Below are 18,225 nucleotides of genomic sequence, written 5' to 3'. Positions count from 1 at the left end.
CAGCACACTTTAAAACACACCTTCTCTCAATTGTAGCTCACACCCAACTGACTGCACCAAACAAGGTGAAACTTGTCACATACAAGTTTCGATGCACCACTTCCCATATTGAAGATCCCTCCCTTTCTGTTGGAAGGCACTCAGCAGCAGCGTTCACCATATTTTTTTATCACAACGGTAAAGGCTCCGTGTCACACATCACTTCTGGTATGGCAATTTCTGTCAAATAAAAACATTACCGCGTGTCCTCATCCACCTCATTCACTGGATCTGGTACCATGCGACTTCTGGCTCTTCCCCAAAGTCAAAATGACCATGAAAAGGTAAATGTTTTGAATCAATTCAGGACATCGAGGCAGCCACAACAGCACAACTAAAGACATTCACAAATGATGACTTCCAGAACTGCTTCAGAAAGTGGCAAGAACAATGGGGTTAAGTGTGTTCGAAGCAAAGGGGAGTATCCTGAGGGGTATTAATGGCAATGTGTCCTTTACTGTAAAAATTTTTTTTTATTTAAACATTCACCATACTTTTTGATCACTCTTGGTATAGTGAAGTTGGTTAAACAACTTGCCCAGTATTACACCATTAATAACTGGAGAGTTGGGATTAGCACCCAGGCAGTCTGGTACAATAGGAAACATTCTCAGATACCTAATTTCACTACCTCTATACCCTATATTGAATCCAAAAATGATCATGAATCAATATATTTAGAAATAACTAATTAGTTCTCTGGTTCACAATTAGATAAAACCATAAATACCTATTATTCATATCCTGTAATTTTTTTCCTAAAAGAAGTTTATCACTCTAACTATCCACATTTAAGCGAGCTCACATGACTTTTATAGCATATCTAAAAACCAGCTCTCACCTTGCTATGGGGTACAAATTCTTCCATCATCTTCTTTAAAGGGTTTTCATAATCCACAATCATCTGACCAAGGCGTGGGTATTCTCGGTCACTTAAAAAGACATACCAAATTTCACTGAGTTGTAAATCATCAAATTGAGCATTTCAGAAAGATTTTTATAACACAGGTCTACCTTGCTCCATGGGTCATCTCATGAGCGTAGTTGTACAATCCAATGATTGCCTTCCTCTCTTCAATTCGAGACAGCAGTATCATTAGAGTTGTATAGGTTATGATCAAATCTAAGTAGTTTTTTGTTAAATCAAAGTTTACAGTCTAGAAAAAAAAATCAAGCTTAATTCCTTCCTATTTCACAAACTTTTAAACACACACACACACACACATCTTCATGGCAGCTACTGAAAGCTAATAATTTTCTATAGTTATTTATTTTATCCTCATTTCCGAAACTCTTTAATTCCTTTCCCAAAAAGCATGTCTAAAGTTTGGGAGTTACAAACACAGTTTTGTGTTTGTGACACAATTTTCTGGGTGAAAAGGAGTTTGTGACTGCCCTATACAAACTCGTTAACAGTTTAAAAGAACACCCAAACCCAGAATAACTAGAATCACTGGAGCCAATCTCACTAAGCAAGAAAAAGAAATGTTAAATAAGTAAATAAAAAGCTTCACCACTAAGTCAATGGAGACATTTTTCACTTTGACTTCCTATATGTACAAATGGTCTTAGAAAGATTCTATCAAGTATGCCTTTCACAGAAAAAGATATTATCCACTTAACTTTTCTTAATTGGGCCTACTATAATAAAATACTAAAATCAACACTATTTCCCAATGTGCACAAAATTTATATTAACAATCAAATAAACAAAGTAAAAATTGATAATATTACCTTAAAAAAATAAAATAACTACAAAACAAATTAACAATGCTAAAACTTTATATACTAGTCATATAAATTTTCTCTAAAGAAAAGCATTCTACTAGAAACAGAGAGGAGAATTGGAAATTTTCTGAAAATAATACTTACAATATCAAAGAAGACTTGGCAAACATCAATAGTATTCAGCAATTCACAAACATGGTCCTGAAAATAAAAGTTTACTTTAATGGTTTACCTATACAAATATTGAATTCAGAAAACACACACAAATAAAATGATATCTTACTGTCGTTTTAAAATAATTCTAATTTTATTACCTACAAGTGAGAAAGCAATTTGTACAATAGCAAATCTACCTCTGTAATCTTAAATTTCACATATTAAAATACATACCTTAAATTCCATAACATCTACAAATGTGAAGTAATACAATGCCAGATTTTTCAAAATCTCTGATTTTTCTTTCTGTAGTTGTGCAAGCTGTTGCTGTAAAAACAAAATTAGAATGTACTATTCACTGAGAACAAAAACATTTCATTTCACTACAAACTATCTTCTCTTATGATTGCTATATGAAAGCACAAGCTTTTAGAACAATATTTCTAGATGATTAAGGCTTTTTTAAAAACCAAATACTTAACACAGCAACTGCTAATAGTGATCAGCAACTGACAGTGTGAGGCTATAAAACGAATCAAAGCAGATTAGTACCAAACTACTACTATTAAGGAAAACTGGAACATGTTAGGAAAAAAAATCATCAAATGAGCTCTTTAAAAAAATTAAAAAACAACTCATGAGCATGATCACATTACTAGAAGTGGGAGAAAAGAAAATGAAAAACATTATAACTTATACTACAAAAAAGCAATATGCTTTTTATAAATTTGTAACTTACCAAAAAGAACATCCAGGCAAAGCCACGTTACGCATGCAAAATAAAATGTAGATACAAACATAAAATACAGTAACGGTTCCCTGACCAGATCCACAAAACACAATAATACATTAAACAAAAGTAAAAACCACAACAACAAAAAAGAAATGAGAAAGAAGCAAAACTAGAGTTAAGACACTGGTAAACATATGAAAGAGGGAAATGTGAATACAAAAGACAAATATTTCAAGCAATTGTATTATTAAATTTATAAGTCCTAAGTTTTCTTTCTTTTTAAAACAACTATTAATATAATTTCTGAAAGAATCCAGCCATATTTAATGCTCTAAATCATAAAGCTGCCAGAATTCCAATAAAACATTTGGAAACTTGATGCTGAATATAATCTACAGAATATCAATTTCCACATCATTTGGGAGCTTGCTGAAAAAGAAAAATCTCAGGTCCACCTGAGATGACCTGAATCAGAATCTACCTTTTTAACAAGATACCCAGGTAATCTGAAAGCACATTAAATGTCTGAGAATCTCTTATCTGGAACACGAGAAAACGAGAAAATATAAGAAAGTAGTTCAAAATATCAAACTTGCTATTAAAGCCCACACAATTTTGAGGCCTTCATACAGTTCTTACTTATACTTACACATGGGGGTTGAGGGAGAGGTGCCTCCCTCTACATAATTGCATTAGACCATTATATAAGCCAGGAAATTTACAGCAGTGAGCATAAATAACAGCAAGACCAAACAAATTATAAAAATACTACTTAAAACGGCAAGCACAACAGTCTGGTAGACCGAACTATTTATTATAGGTTAAAGCACCCTAAATACTGCAGTCCCTGAAGATAAAGAGTAATTATGTCTAGAAAACATGAGTAAATGAGTTTATCTTTCTTCCTCTAAAGGCCAAATAAATTAAGATATGTACTTATAGTGATGTGTAACTGTTTTTAGCTTTATCTATGAGAGTAGTTGACTTTATTTTGAATAATATGTTTCAAAACAGTTCTATTTTTATAAGTACAGTTTTAATCATTCATTACCACTCACAACATCAAAAGAGATACTTATTTAAAAATGATTAATTTCATCAGATTATACTACCTTTACTTTGTTCAACATTAAACATTTACTATTGATGTCTTAGTCCTTTTTCCACCTTTTTAGCACTTTAAATTTGAGTTTTGAAATATAACCGGTGAAAGTAGACTCATGATAATAGTATCAGAAGCAAGAGTAGAATTCGGTTGCTACTGGGCTTAATTGTTAATGGTGCCTCCTTTTAATTTCAGTGTCCTACTTTGGACAAAAAAAAAATGAATCACCATCTTTTGGACAAAAAAAAAAAAAATGAGTCACCATCTTATCTATTATGGACCTTAATGATATTTTACACAAACCCTCATTTTACATGTTAAGAATTCAATGCCCACAGAACTTCAAAAAACATTCCCAAAGTTATAGAACTACTTAATTATAGGGCCAGGACTGGAAATCTCACTTCCTTAACTCCTAACACAAAGTGCTCTTTCTACCATTCTACGTGCCCACCATCTCCCTTTTTAATAACAAAATTTCACTATGGTCTAAATTTCTCATTCAACTTTATTTCCCCCCAAACCATAGGTAATTAGCCTCTACAGTGGCTAAAAACTTTACTGAGTAAATTATGTATCAATTCAAAATAATTAGTCAAATTTTCAAGGCCCTTCACAATTTGGCCCTAATTGACCTCTCCAATCTAATTTCCTCTACACCTATTCACACACTATACACAGTAGCCAAAACTATTCACTATTTTCTATACACATCTCATGTTTTTGTCCTAATTCCACTACACACACACACACACACACACACACACACATCCATCCCACTACTCCTAAGCCACTTAGTTTAACTGTTAATCCCATTTTCAAGAAAACAACCCTGATTGAACTTCTTCCCCAAATGTAAGGAAAATTTCCCTCCTCTAAATGTGTATAATTTATAATAGTATCACTTTCTACCTTGTATCATAGCTATCTCCAACACTGTAAGACAGTGTAAAAAACTCAATTTTTTAATCTCCACAGCCCGTATCATACAGTTCTGCATATAAAGGCATATCAATATAAACATCAATCAGATGAGTGATCATGACAAATTTAAAAGACCTTTATATGTCAGTGTCAGATGACATGTTTTGGTCGCTGATACTAGAAAGCCCACCTGTTATTGTGCTACCACAGCTAAATGACTTAACCTCTCAGAGCCTAATACCCTCATCATCAAAATGGGAGCTGACAGGTACAGTCAGTCAGTCAAGATAATGTGTGCATGAAAACATCTAACAGTTCCTGTTCATGAAATATCAGGTGAAGCTGATATTTAAATATCAGAAGCTGCTCATTAAAATATCAGGTGAATAACAACTGGGGCTCAAAGACCACTTCTTCAAAAAAGACCACTTCTTCAAAATAAACAAAAATAAAGTTATTTTAAGCAATCCCAATACTACTTATAATACTTCTAATAAAAGCTAACATTAACTGAGCATGCACTCTTTGCCAGGCACTGTTCTAAATATTCTACAATATTAGTGAATGAGAGTAAAAAGTACAAAAAAGTATTTAACTTTAAGTTCAACATCTATAACAAGGTTTTCTTAATTCATATCTCATTGTTTTATAGTAAATAAAAAGCAGGAAATGGTTTAAGAACAAAGATTAGTAATAAACTGTTTGATGTTACAGAACATTAGAAAACACAATTTTGTGAGAAATTGATTCTACTCACTAACACTTTAAAAGCATATACGTTAACTATATTAGCAAAATATACATATAGCATTTTCATTAAAATTTCTAACTTTGAATCATTATTCTTAATATTTAAGTAAAATGTGTAAAAACTGAAAATAAATAACATTAGCCATGAAGATCACAAAATAAGATCTTTGTACTGAAAAATTTTGGTAATTAATCTTTGTACAATTAAAAAATATTTTCTACATCAAAGTATCTAAAAAATTGATTAAAATTTAGTATTTATTAATTTCCATTCTTTCAAAAAAAAAGGTACTGGCAAATTACAACAAGGAAACAATGCCCAAGAGAGCTATCTCACTGATTTTTAACACAAAAGAATGTGACATTAGTTCTTTATTTGTATTGTTTCCTGCTGTGCTTCCAGCATCTACAATACTGGCACATAGTGACACACTATAAATGAATAAATAAACAAACAGTCCTCAAGATTCTCAACATAAAACTCACGGAGTCAATTTTTTAATTGCACTGCTGATTATAAATGAAAGCAGTATCAGGTATCAATTCATGTTTCAAATGAATTTATGTATCCTAACATAAAGCAGTGATTTAATCCCTTGAATAAATCTACAAAGTTGGGCAAAATATTTCATTACGTCCTTCCAGGAAAGAAAAACATGAAAGCAGAAAATGGGAAACATCTAAAGAGAGGGACAGGGGCGGCCAGATGACTCAGTTGGTTAGAACGCGAGCTCTGAACAACAGGGTTTCCAGTTCGATTCCCACATGGGCCACTGAGCTATGCCCTCCACAACTAGACTGAAGACAACAAGCTGCCTCTGAGCTTCCAGAGGGGTCGCCAGATGGCTCAGTTGGTTAGAGCAGGAGCTCTCAACAACAAGGTTACCAGTTCAATTCCCGCATGGGATGGTGGGCTGCGCCCCCTGCAACTAAAGACTGAAAAACGGCAACTGGACTTGGAGCTGAGCTGTGCCCTCCACAACTAGATTGAAGGACAACTGCTTGGGGCTGATGGGTCCTGGAGAAACACACCATTCCCCAATTAAAGAATAAAATTTAAAAAAATGAAAAGAATGACATATTTATATCAGATAAAAGCAAATCACCAAGGATTACCTGAAAATCCAAATAACACAAAGATTAGTCATTTTAAAAAAGGTTCATAGGACTCTGTAGGACTTACCTTTTATCCTATACAAATGGTTCTATTTGCAGTCAATATTTCAGAAAAGTATTTTTCTGAGCAAAGGATAATATATTTTAGGCTAACACTTGCCTAGCAAGTAAGCATTACTGAATGTTTAAGATTTGTTACTAAATTTAATCCTCATAACTACTTTTCAATGTACATTTTTTTATTGTGGTAAAATATACATAACATAAAACCTACCATTTTAACAATTGTTAACAGTTAAAAATGCATTCAAATTGTTGTGCATCACCCCCATCGATCTCCAGAACTTTTTTCATCTTCCCAATCAAGATATATTTTTATGCTCATTTTCCAGATACAGAAAGACTAGAAGAGGGTACAATGCCAATCCAGGTCAATCAGATTTCAAAGCTCAAAACACCTCTTCAATATACTTCATTCAAGTTGCCATACAATGACACAAAAGAAGTACAGGGACAAGCAAAGCTAAAGCTCTTTTGTTGTCAGAAAATACTTGTATTTAATTGTAGCTTCCTCAATTTCACAGACTCAAGCTCTTAAGTATTCCTCTAATTCGACCTCTTCATTTTATATATTAAAGTGTTTTTATTCAAGTTTATATTGCTAGTTCCGTTTAAATTAATTCTGAAAAGCAAAGAACAGAAAAGTTTAAAATTTTTAGAACAGAAAAGCAAAAAAAATTAAAGGTTGTACCATGCTTCTCTGTAATAGGACTGTACTGCTCCTCCCATCGAGAGTTAAGAACTGACTGGGTGCGGAGCACACAATGTGATACACAGATGATGTATTATAGAATTGTACACTTGAAACCTATGTAATTTTACTATCCATTGTCACCCCAATAAATTTAATTAAAAAGAAAAGTTAAGTAGGTTCCCAGCCTTACAATCTCAGCTGGCCTTGTGACTTGCTTTGATCAACAGAAAGCAGCAGAAGTGACACCCAATTTAAGGTCTTAAGCTTCAGGTTATGTTTTTTTGGGGACACTGCCCTGAAGTGCCATGAGTGAAGAAACCTGAGATTATCATATCACAGGGACAGAGCAGCTCAGCATCTGGCTAGCCCGGCTGGGCCCATCACCAGCCAACTCACCAGCTAAACAAATGCAGCTGTGACCTAAGGCTGGTAAGACCAGCAGAAGAACTGCCCAGTCAATCCACAGAATAACGAATAAGTTGTTTTAAGCCCACTAAATTTGGGGGTAGTCTGTTATGCAGCACTAGGTAACCGAAACAAAGGTTAATCTAAAATTCAGTAATACAAATTAAAACAACCTCCATTTCACCACCTGAGCACAGTAACTTGAACCAGGAAAAATTTCGGAAGTTTAAGATTTCTGGTCAAAAGATAGGCAAATCAGCACTAACAGATGAAATTAATTTTATCATTAATACTAGATAATCACTAATTACATGTCCTAATGTGATGTGATTGGTCAGGTGTAACATCTTTATATAAAAGGTATCACACTTTAATGAAAATACAATTAAACTAATATAATGGCACCATTTCCATTACAAATGGAAATGGAAATTACATTAGTCCTTTTACACTAGATTTTGATACTCAGGGAAAAAAATCTTTCGAATATGTGATTGCTTTGCTTTCATAACCTGGGTTCATAGAAATAAATCAAGCTTTTCTTACTGATTAGATGTCATCATTATAATTGATAATCATACTGAACTATTTAAGTCAAGATGGACTTGAGTGCTATTGACACATGCACGGTAATCTGCCAACATTAAACAGTCCTTACCACCTGACTTTTTAATTTTTTAAGTCTTTATTTATCTTATTGTCAATTATCATTTGCTCTTGTTGAGAGTTCCTTTTAATGTACAATGTGTTAGAAAATATACCTGTTACAATTCTCCCTAAGTAAACTCAATAAGCTTGGGCATAATGAGAACCAAATACTTGATTTTTGAATAAATTTTTTCTAAAATACCACTTCTAATTGCTCAAAATCATTTGTTTTTTACAGCTTTATGGAGGCACACTTTACATACCATAAAACGCTAGTCTGAGCTCTAGACATATATACGCTCCTTGACTTACGATGAAGTTAAGTCCTAAAAAATCCACACCAAGTTAAAAATACCTTAAGTCAAAAACGCATATAATATATAGCTAAGCTACTGCACATCACAGCTTAGCCTAGCCTACCTTAACTGTGCTCAGAACACTTATATTAGCCTACAGTTGGGAAATTATCTTGAGTTTCATCTCAAAGGTAATTATCTTTCTCTTCTTCTCACCATAAACAGGAGACACAGATGGGTGTTTTTTAGACATGATGGGATGTGAAAACACAAAACACAATATCCAAAAATAACCCGCTGGCAACAAAGTACACTGTAGAGCATCAATTATTTACCCTCACGATTGCAAGCCTGACTGCAGCTGCGGCTCACTGCCTCTGCCCAGCACCACGAGGCTTATCACCTATCACTCGCCAGGTAAAAGATCAATATTCAAAATTAGAAGTACAGTGTCTACTGAATGCATATTGCTTTTGCACCATTGTAAAGTAGAAAAATCCTAAGTCAAACCATCGTGGGTCAGGGACCATCTGTACACAGTCAGCTACTCAATCTGTTTTTTGCTTCCTCACCCTAGTAAATCTTGCTATTTGTTCAAGCCAAAAATCTTGGAGTCTTATTTCTCATTGTCTCATACACCCCATACCCAATGCATCAGCAAATACTGTAAGCTCTGCCTTCAAAATACATCTAGAATCTGAATATTTCATGGCTAAGTTTTGAAAATAATCCAGAATCTGAATATTTCTTACCTCTACCACCCTAGTCCAAGCCACTATCAGCTCATGTCAATGACTACAGATTACATAACCAGCTTCCATTTTCATCACTGTTGTGCTCCTCTGTAGACTGTCTTCAACTCAGCAGTGATCATAGGTATATCACTTCCTTCCTCTGCTTTATCTCTCCAATGATATCTCAAGTCTCTGAGTAATTAGTCGAATGCCTTACCACGGCCTAGAAAGCCCTATTGATCAGTCTACTCCTCATAATCACTCTGTCCTCATCTCCTATCACTCCCTCCCTCCCTCCCCACAAATCACTCTGTTCCCCTCCTAATGGCCTACCTCCTGTTCCCTGAGCATACCAGGCATGCTTCTATCTGAGCCTTTGCAGCTGCAGCTTCCTCAGAACAGAATGCTTCTCCCCCAGCTCACCTCACTCCCTCATCTTCAAATCTCTGCCCTAATGCCTCCTCTTCAGTAAGGCCTTCCCTGGGCATCTTAAGTAAATTAGCATCTCTCCACTACCACTCTTACTCGTTTCCTCTGCTTTGTTCTTCTTAGAGCTCATCTCTACCTGTCATTACGTTCCTATTCTTTTTTTGTGTACCTCTGTCCAGAAGAATGCAAGCTCTACAAGAGTAGTGACTTGATTTGTTTATTCACTGTTGGACCCCCTCTCCCAGAACAGGACTGGACTCACAGAAGGCACTCAATAAATATTTTAAATAAACAAATGAATGATAAGTTGAGGAGGCTATGGAAACATATACATGCAGCACTTAACCTAACTTGAAAGCATTAGAGAAAGCTTCTCTGAAACGGTGACATCTAAGGATAGACCTGAAACACAAGTAGAAGTTATTCTAGTGAAAGAATATGGGAGGTAAAGATTGTTCCAGATAATAAAAACAACAACTATCTATATATATTTCACCATGTTCTATCCTACACTAGACAACGAGGACTAACACAGTGTACTGTCCTATATATTCTTGTCCAAAGACCACTGGTGTACATATTTAAAACATTTTTAGTTAAAATGAGTGCTAGGAAGAAGGATAAAGGAAAATAAGTGTTTTTGCAACACCCGTTATTTACTCCATTGTAGATTATTTTGCTTTTATTTTGGATCTTGGCAAATGACTTTGATATGACAAAAGATCAGACCACATCTCCCATGAAAAATGATTAAGATACCACGCTAAAGGAACTCAAAGGGTACCAGGTTAAAAGAGGCTGAAGTCACTTTTCAAAGAAATGACCAAGAAAATAAAAACTAAATATTAACAGGTGATTATGTGTTGGTAATCTGCTGCTATTGTAAAAGGCACCACAATCACCACTGCAGCCTAAGGCATTCGTTAACAAAGTGTTTGAAAGATCTCTGAAAAACTAGCACTAGAGGCAAAATGTAACTTCAGCAAATTTGAAGACAGTGGAAAGATGATTGTAAATGCCAGGAATGCATCTCCTTGGGGTATATGCTATGGAAATCCAGTACATATAATGATCACTGGCAGTATCGTTTGCAGGAAAACTGGAAGCATCCTTAAACTGAAGCGGTTATGATTATAGTTAAGTATAATTAGAATAGATATATAGTGCACAAGATTCACAAAATAATGTGATTTTAAAACAGATGTGTCTTGGGATCATAAAACCACCCTTGAAAATATGATGAAAGCTGAAAAATACGTTCATACATAAACTATGTGCACAATTTCAGTGGATTCCCAAACTCCAAACTCAGTGTGAACGCTCAAGTGAAAATCTGAGAAATACATCCCAGGATGAAAGCTAAGAAGCAGTGTTATGCAAATTGTCCAAAGGGGGATCAGAAGACAGAGGATTATAGGAGAATGGGTTCCAGAAAAAAGGGAAATCTTATACAAAGGTGGTATAATTAGAATTGGATAAATTTAAGAATTCTATAAAGGCACATAGCTGCACAGTAAGTCCTCCATGTCATCGATAGGTTCTACGACTTTAAATGAAACAACGCATAACAAAATCAATTTTACCGTAGACTAATTGATATAAACAAGAGTTATAAGTTCCTACAGCATCTAATCAGTGTTCTAATAAAATGACATTAAAGGAAATGATGTTATAAAAGGACCTGCTGTAATTCCAGAAAGTCATGATATACCTATGAAACAAATTTAACTGTGAAATAATTCTAGAAGAATCCATTTGGCTTTAACCCATATTTGACTTTAACGTTAAATGAGGTGTGATCAAACGACATGGTGAATGTTTAAATTTTAAAAATTTTATTACAGTAAGATACACTGCCATTAATCCCCCTCAAAATACTTCCCCTCGCTTCAAACACATCCCCATCATTCATGCCACTTTCTTAAGCAGTTCTGGAAGTCCTCTTTTGTGTCTTCAGTTGCGCTGTCGTGGCTGCCTCAATATTCTGAATCCTTTTGACTTTGGGGAAGAGCCAGAAGTCGCACGGTGCCAGAACCAGTGAATGAGGTGGCTGAGGACACACCGTAATGTTTTTATTTGACAGAAATTGCCGTGTACCAGAAACAATGTGTGACATGAAGCCTTTACCGTTGTGATAAAAAAAAAAAAAACAACACAGTGAATGCTGCTGCCGAGTGCCATCCAACAGAAAGGGAGGGATCTTCAGTACAGGAACATTAGTAACAGTGTGTGACAAGTTTCAACTTGTTCAGTGCAGTCAGTCAGGTGTGAGCTATAGCTGAGAGCAGGTATGTTTTAAAGTGTGCTGTAAATCATCCTCCATCGTGACGAATGCTTCGTGTCACATATCGCTTCTGGTATACGGCAATTTCTGTCAGATAAATACATCATTATGGTGTATCCTCATCTACCTTATTCACCGGATCTGGCACCGTGCGACTTGTGGCTCTTCCCCAAAGTCAAAATGATTCAAGACATCAAGGCAGCCACGACAGCGAAACTAAAGACACTCATGAAAGAGGACTCCCAGAACTGCTTAAGAAAGTGGCAAGAATGATGGACTAAGTGTGTTCGAAGCGAGGGGCAGTATTTTGAAAGGGATTAATAGTAATGTGTTTTTTACTGTAATAAATTTTTTAAAATTTAAATATTCATTATATTGTTTGATCACACCTTGCACATGATATACAAATATATAAATAAATATTTATCAATATATTTAAGTATATACTATTTGGACTTATAAGAAGTATGACAATGGAGTGAACCAATGAAAACTGAGTACTCAGTTCTTTACTAGTTTTTAATTTTCAGAATCAGCATATAATTCAATCTCAGAACACTTTATGATTATAGAACCAAAAGAAAGCATTAACAAGCTTGACAACATAAAAGTATAAATGGCCAAGGATGAAGGTATAAAAATAGAGAACTGTATTATTTAAAGTTTAAAAAGGAAGTAACCAATGATCCAAAAGTATTTACAAAAAAACTATCAAACATTAGAGGATGAGGAGAGAAGGGCAGGAAACTAAATGAGCTAAATCCTCACCTTTTCTAGTAAAGAATAGACATTGTCTAAAGTTGGTAAATGAATATATTTTTTTAAAAAGCACATTCCTTATAGTTCTGGAGGTAACCTTTAGAAGTACTGAAAACAGAAGTTCCCTCTGAGGATATGACTGGGGTGGGAAAGAGGAAGTCGGAGATAACTCGTTTTTCATCCTAAATTCTTTTGGACTATTTGATTCACTACCATGTAGTCATGTTATTCTGGTAAAAATTAAAAATAAAGGAAAATTTAAACCAGTTTAGGTAGGTCATTAATGCTGATGCAATCTCTGCCAGCACTTGACCTATTTCAAATACTTTTTAACTATATCAAAATAAGGCTTACTTGTATCTTCTAATGAGGGATTCATTCTTCTATTTATTCTGTTTACTCAAGCTTGAATTAAAGACTATTACATGTGAAAGATATTAACTGAATGTTGATACCACCTTTTTAAAATAATATTGACAACTTAGTTCTCGTATTAAAATTCTTTGAATTTTGGCAACGTTTAATTGATCGAGACCAAATACTTCATGTTTCCGTTAGAGTCTCTCTCCCTCTCTCTCTATCGACATATTTACCCACAACAAAGTACGTCACCAAAACTGATATATTATTTTACTCTTCCTTTTAAAATCAAAGTATTATCTGCTAACCAACTACATCCAAGCCAATAAGGAATCAGAGATGAGCGCATGGTCCAGGAAAAGAGATGTGAGGTAATAGTGAGAAGGAAGTTAGTTTGGTTTTGTTCTGCTTCCCCTAGTGAAGGCTGGGGTAAGGGAGAACAGGAGGAAAGATTTGGAGGCATGAAAAGCAGTTTGGATTATCATAGCATTTGTCCCATCGGGAGATACATACCTGAAGGGGATCAATTCAAGAGACATTATAATATTAAAACTGACAAGCCCAAAATGACCATGTTGATGTTTTATAATCAAAGGGGTTTCTGAAGGTTCTAATTTACGTATTTCAAGGCAGAGAACACAGACAGAAACAAAATGGAGGATAATCATATGTTCAACATTGGATACAGAGTTTGCTATTCAATTTGTGGAGCTGTCAAAAGGGTAGCTGGAATTCAGATCTAGAACACATAAGACAGAAGACAGTATATTACTTAGTTGAAGCCATGGAAGTAAACATTTTCATACATATAAACTGTGGGGGGTGGGAAAGATTCCTCAGAAACATCCATATTTAAAGGGCAACTAGAAGAAGCCAGTGAGATAGAACAAAAAAGTCAGAGATATAATATAAATAATGGCTTCAATTTTTCAAAAGTAATTTATCACACAAATCTTCTAAGTGCTTTAGGAAATACTAAACTGCTTCTTGAGATTGGTATTATCACCATTTTAGGTAAGAGCAAAGAGGTCTTAAGATGTTAAATGATTTGCCCCCAAATCATTTAGCTAGTAAGTGGAATCATCAGAACTCAAACTCTGGTTTGACTCCAAAGTCCATCCTCTTAACCAACATACTACCATCATAATGGAAGCCATGACAAGACAAAGAATGCCCTCTTAGACACTAACTTAGAACGAGTTTGTTTCCTTACCCCTTCCTTCTAACTCCTAACTGAACCACAGTGCATGTGTCCAGGGCCATCCCTAATACCAACACCTACCCCCAAACACCATTTGTGTTTTTAACAAGCTGGGACTCATTCTTTTTCCAGATTACTTTAGCAAAGATTGAGATGTATTTGTGTAGCCCTACTAAAAGTACAGTTATTTTTACCTAATAACATAATAAAGTTTAAATAAGGTGTTGATAAGTTTGGGTCCTGACACAGATTTAAGGCAAAGTCTCAATAAATGAAAGCTAGCTAAGTTCACTTACTCATCAAACATTTATTTAGTGCCTTTTATGTGCCAAGAACTAGTGATAAAATGGTGTTTAACCCAACTTTACTGCCAATTATAACACTTTCAGAGTTGCTTTATGTTCTTTCCTTGAGTGACCTTGTAAACTATTTAAATAAAAAATATAATTTATTACATAGTATCTTATAACACTGGGCTCCATGAGAAAGGAGATAATATCTATAACACAGAATATTCCTCTGTTTGAAAACTTAATTCAATAATGGCCTATATCTCAATCCAGAATTCTTATATTACTGTTATGGCACTCTACTCACTAACAATATCTTCATTCTTAGGGAGCTGAGATCTGATTCAACATATATAGGACAGTAATTTATATCATTTTCCCATTAATTTGGGAATCAAATCCAAAACTTTATACTAAAACATATGATATGCAAATTCAATAAAAACACTTTTGTGCCAGATATTTTCACTGTTTTAAAAAACACAAACTAGCGTTTAGATGTAAATACAACATAGGAAGAAAGGAGAAAAGTTTTTTAAAACGTGGGGAAAAGTTTCATAAAAAAGGTTTTAACATACACCTGAACATTTTCTTAAAATGCCTTTTCAGATTTCTTGGGCAAAACAATTTTTAACTGTTAATAAAGTAATGAGTTTCTACTATTGTCTCTGTCCAGTGAAATAAGAGATTTCCCTATATATGCTCATAAGAAACCTATGGGAAACAAATTATAAATCATTTGAGTTACGTTTTCAAAAAAATTGAATATATGTTTTATGAGGCCGGACAATTAAGTTCGTGAACTCATCCTAGAAAAAGCGCCACATGTCTCATTGCTGAATATCACTGTGGTCATGTGTATACATTTTTTGGCATCCCCATATATGGAATATCATATATATGATATATATAAGGTTGACAATTATGTTTGTCAACTCATCCTAGAAAGAGTGCTACATACCTCATTGCCGAATATCACTATGGTCACCTTCGAAGTACTCCCCTTGGGAAGCTATGCACGGACACCAGCGTCTAGTCTACCCTTCAAAGCAATTTTGGACTCTTTCTGGAATGGCCATCAGAGCTGTCATATTACTCTTGATGTCCTGAATGTCATCAAAATGTCTTCCTTTCAACATTCCCTTTATCTTTGGGTAAAGAAAGAAGTCATTGGGGGCTAGATCAGGAAGTAGGGAGGGTGTTCCAATACTGTTATTTGTTTACTGGCTAAAAACTCTCTCACAGACAGTGCCGTGTGAACTGGTGCATTTTTGTGATACAAGAGCCATGAATTGTTGGTGAAAAGTTCAAGTCGTCTGACTTTTTCACACAGCCTTTTCAGCACTTCCAAATAGCAAACTTGGTTAACTCTTCGTCTAGTTGGTACAAATTCATAACGAATAATCTCTCTGATATGAAAAAAAGGTTAGCAACATTGTTGCAACAAGATCGCAAACTTAATTGTCAGAACTTGTAGATAAATTAGACAATCTCTCAGCTCAGAAATGATTTCCTTAACCTGAAATTAAATGAGAAAATCTAATGTCTATTAAAATACATCACCTGTCACAGACTAGACAGACACTCAATAAGTGTCAGCTATAATTATAAAACGGGTATGTCTTTTATTCATATGAATTTTACTTAATTAGCCTGCTTTGAAGAATACGAGGCATTGAGTTCAACATCAAGACCCAAAAAACAAACCCATTCCATGGCCCAGACTTTCCCTAAATCCAGAATTGGGGGATACAAAAGTTTATAACTGGTCACAAAGGGATTTAAGTAAGACAGTAAAACTGACTCAGCAAAGACTAAAATCATCACTGTTGAAGCCATGTTAGGGACCAATCCTCCTTGCCAACTAACTGTCAGTAGTGCTCTCCTTTGTTGTATACCAGATACCTATGTGCTCACAAGTTTCTAAGGGGATTTAAAAGTATGGGAGTGGGAGCAGTTACCAAAGAAACAATAAAGAACTAACAATTTTTTGGCTACAAAATAAGATTAGCCTTTTTCTAAGGATCTATTTTTAGAAACTTCAGAAAAAATTTTTGCTGAATTTTTCACTGAAACAATCTCTTTTTATGAATGCCTTTTCAGAAATTGGGGACAAGTGGTGCTTGTATGACATGAATCAACAATGCTAACCAGTAATTCTCCCTGATCCATGAGGTAAAGTAAGCATGCTCTGTGGCAGATATTTATACAATGACCCAAGACTAGGAATAAAAGGAAAAAGCCCTACTGTGGTTAACAGTGCCATTTGTTTAGCATAGTATTATATTAGCCAGAAATCTGCAAGCTCCTATCAATCTCAGATGCTACTGTCAGTCCTAGTCCTTAAACCTCCATTAACTACTTCTATGGAATTGAAAAAATAATAAAACTGAACTCCTTATTTCTCATTTCCTAATTCAACGTGGCTAAAAGAATTTTGTTAGGCCCAGATCAAAACTGAAATCACAAAACTTCACAAACACCTAGTACATAGTACTTCAGCAGATAAAAAACAACAGAATGGCATTTATTATACAGAATAGCTGTAAAGGCCAAAGGACATAACTCAGACTTTGCAAACAAAACAACCAGAGTCAATTCTACAAGTAGTCACAACATTCAACATTGTACAACTGATTTTATAGGTTAAACACAGAACCACCACATGACCCAACAGTTCCACTCCTAGGTATATGTACCCAAGACAAACGAAAACATGTTCACATAATTTTTACAAAAATGTTCACAGCAACATTATTCATAATAGACAAAAAAGTAGAAACTACTCAAACATCCATCAACCGATGAATGGATAAATAAAATGTGACATATCCACAATGGAATATTTTTGGCGACAAAGAAATAAAGTACTGATACATGTTACAACTTGGATAAACCCTGAAAACTTTATGCTAAGTGAAAGAAGACAGTCACAAAAGCCCACCATGTTATACTATGATTCTATTTACATACAGCTCCAGAATAGGCTTTCAGTCAGAAAGTAGATTTGTATTTAAATGCCTAGGACTGGGGGGATGGCAGGAGTGACTGTTTAATGATTCCGAGGTTTCTTTCAGGGATGATGAAAATGTTCTAAAACTGACTGAGTGTGGTACTGGATGCTCAATTCTAAGGCTGTACTAAAAACCACTAACCTGTACACTTTAAATGGGTAAAAAACTGTTATGATACGTGAGTATCTCACTAAAGCTGTTATTTAAAAAAATCAATTCTGTACAGCAAAAATGGAGAAGTAAGACTAATGAAAAGAAAACAAACAAACCAGCATTATTAACAATTTGCTCAGCAATTCAGGAACAGTAAAAATTCCTAATTTACTCTTTTAAACAAAGTTTTACTGTTATGAAAGTGATTACATATTTAATCAGATCTTGTTAATTTTCTAACAAAAGACCTCGTATTCAGGAATTATTCTCTCATGGAAACTCACACACACATACATATATATAAATTAATCTTAAAAGGTTCTCCGAAGAGCTTGTATCAGAGATTT

General features: G+C 34.6%; 1 protein-coding gene across 4 annotated transcripts in view; it reads right to left on the bottom strand.

Moving 5' to 3' along the window:
* The window catches only part of NCKAP1 (NCK associated protein 1), a 99,728-nt gene that overhangs the window by 64,507 nt on the left and 16,996 nt on the right, over positions 1-18,225 (bottom strand). For 2 of the 4 annotated variants that reach the window (XM_033112177.1, XM_033112179.1), the window contains 4 exons: positions 2,158-2,250; positions 1,912-1,968; positions 1,054-1,196; positions 881-971 (listed from right to left, as the gene is read on the bottom strand). In XM_033112177.1, the coding sequence (XP_032968068.1) occupies positions 881-971; positions 1,054-1,196; positions 1,912-1,968; positions 2,158-2,250 (384 nt within the window). The remainder of the gene's footprint in view (positions 1-880; positions 972-1,053; positions 1,197-1,911; positions 1,969-2,157; positions 2,251-18,225) is intronic. The other 2 variants (XM_033112178.1, XM_033112180.1) reach the window with 1 other exon arrangement.

Source organism: Rhinolophus ferrumequinum, chromosome 8 (assembly GCF_004115265.2).
Source record: "Rhinolophus ferrumequinum isolate MPI-CBG mRhiFer1 chromosome 8, mRhiFer1_v1.p, whole genome shotgun sequence".
NCBI classification, from domain to species: Eukaryota; Metazoa; Chordata; class Mammalia; order Chiroptera; family Rhinolophidae; genus Rhinolophus; species Rhinolophus ferrumequinum.
This window is presented reverse-complemented; position numbering and strand designations above follow the sequence as displayed.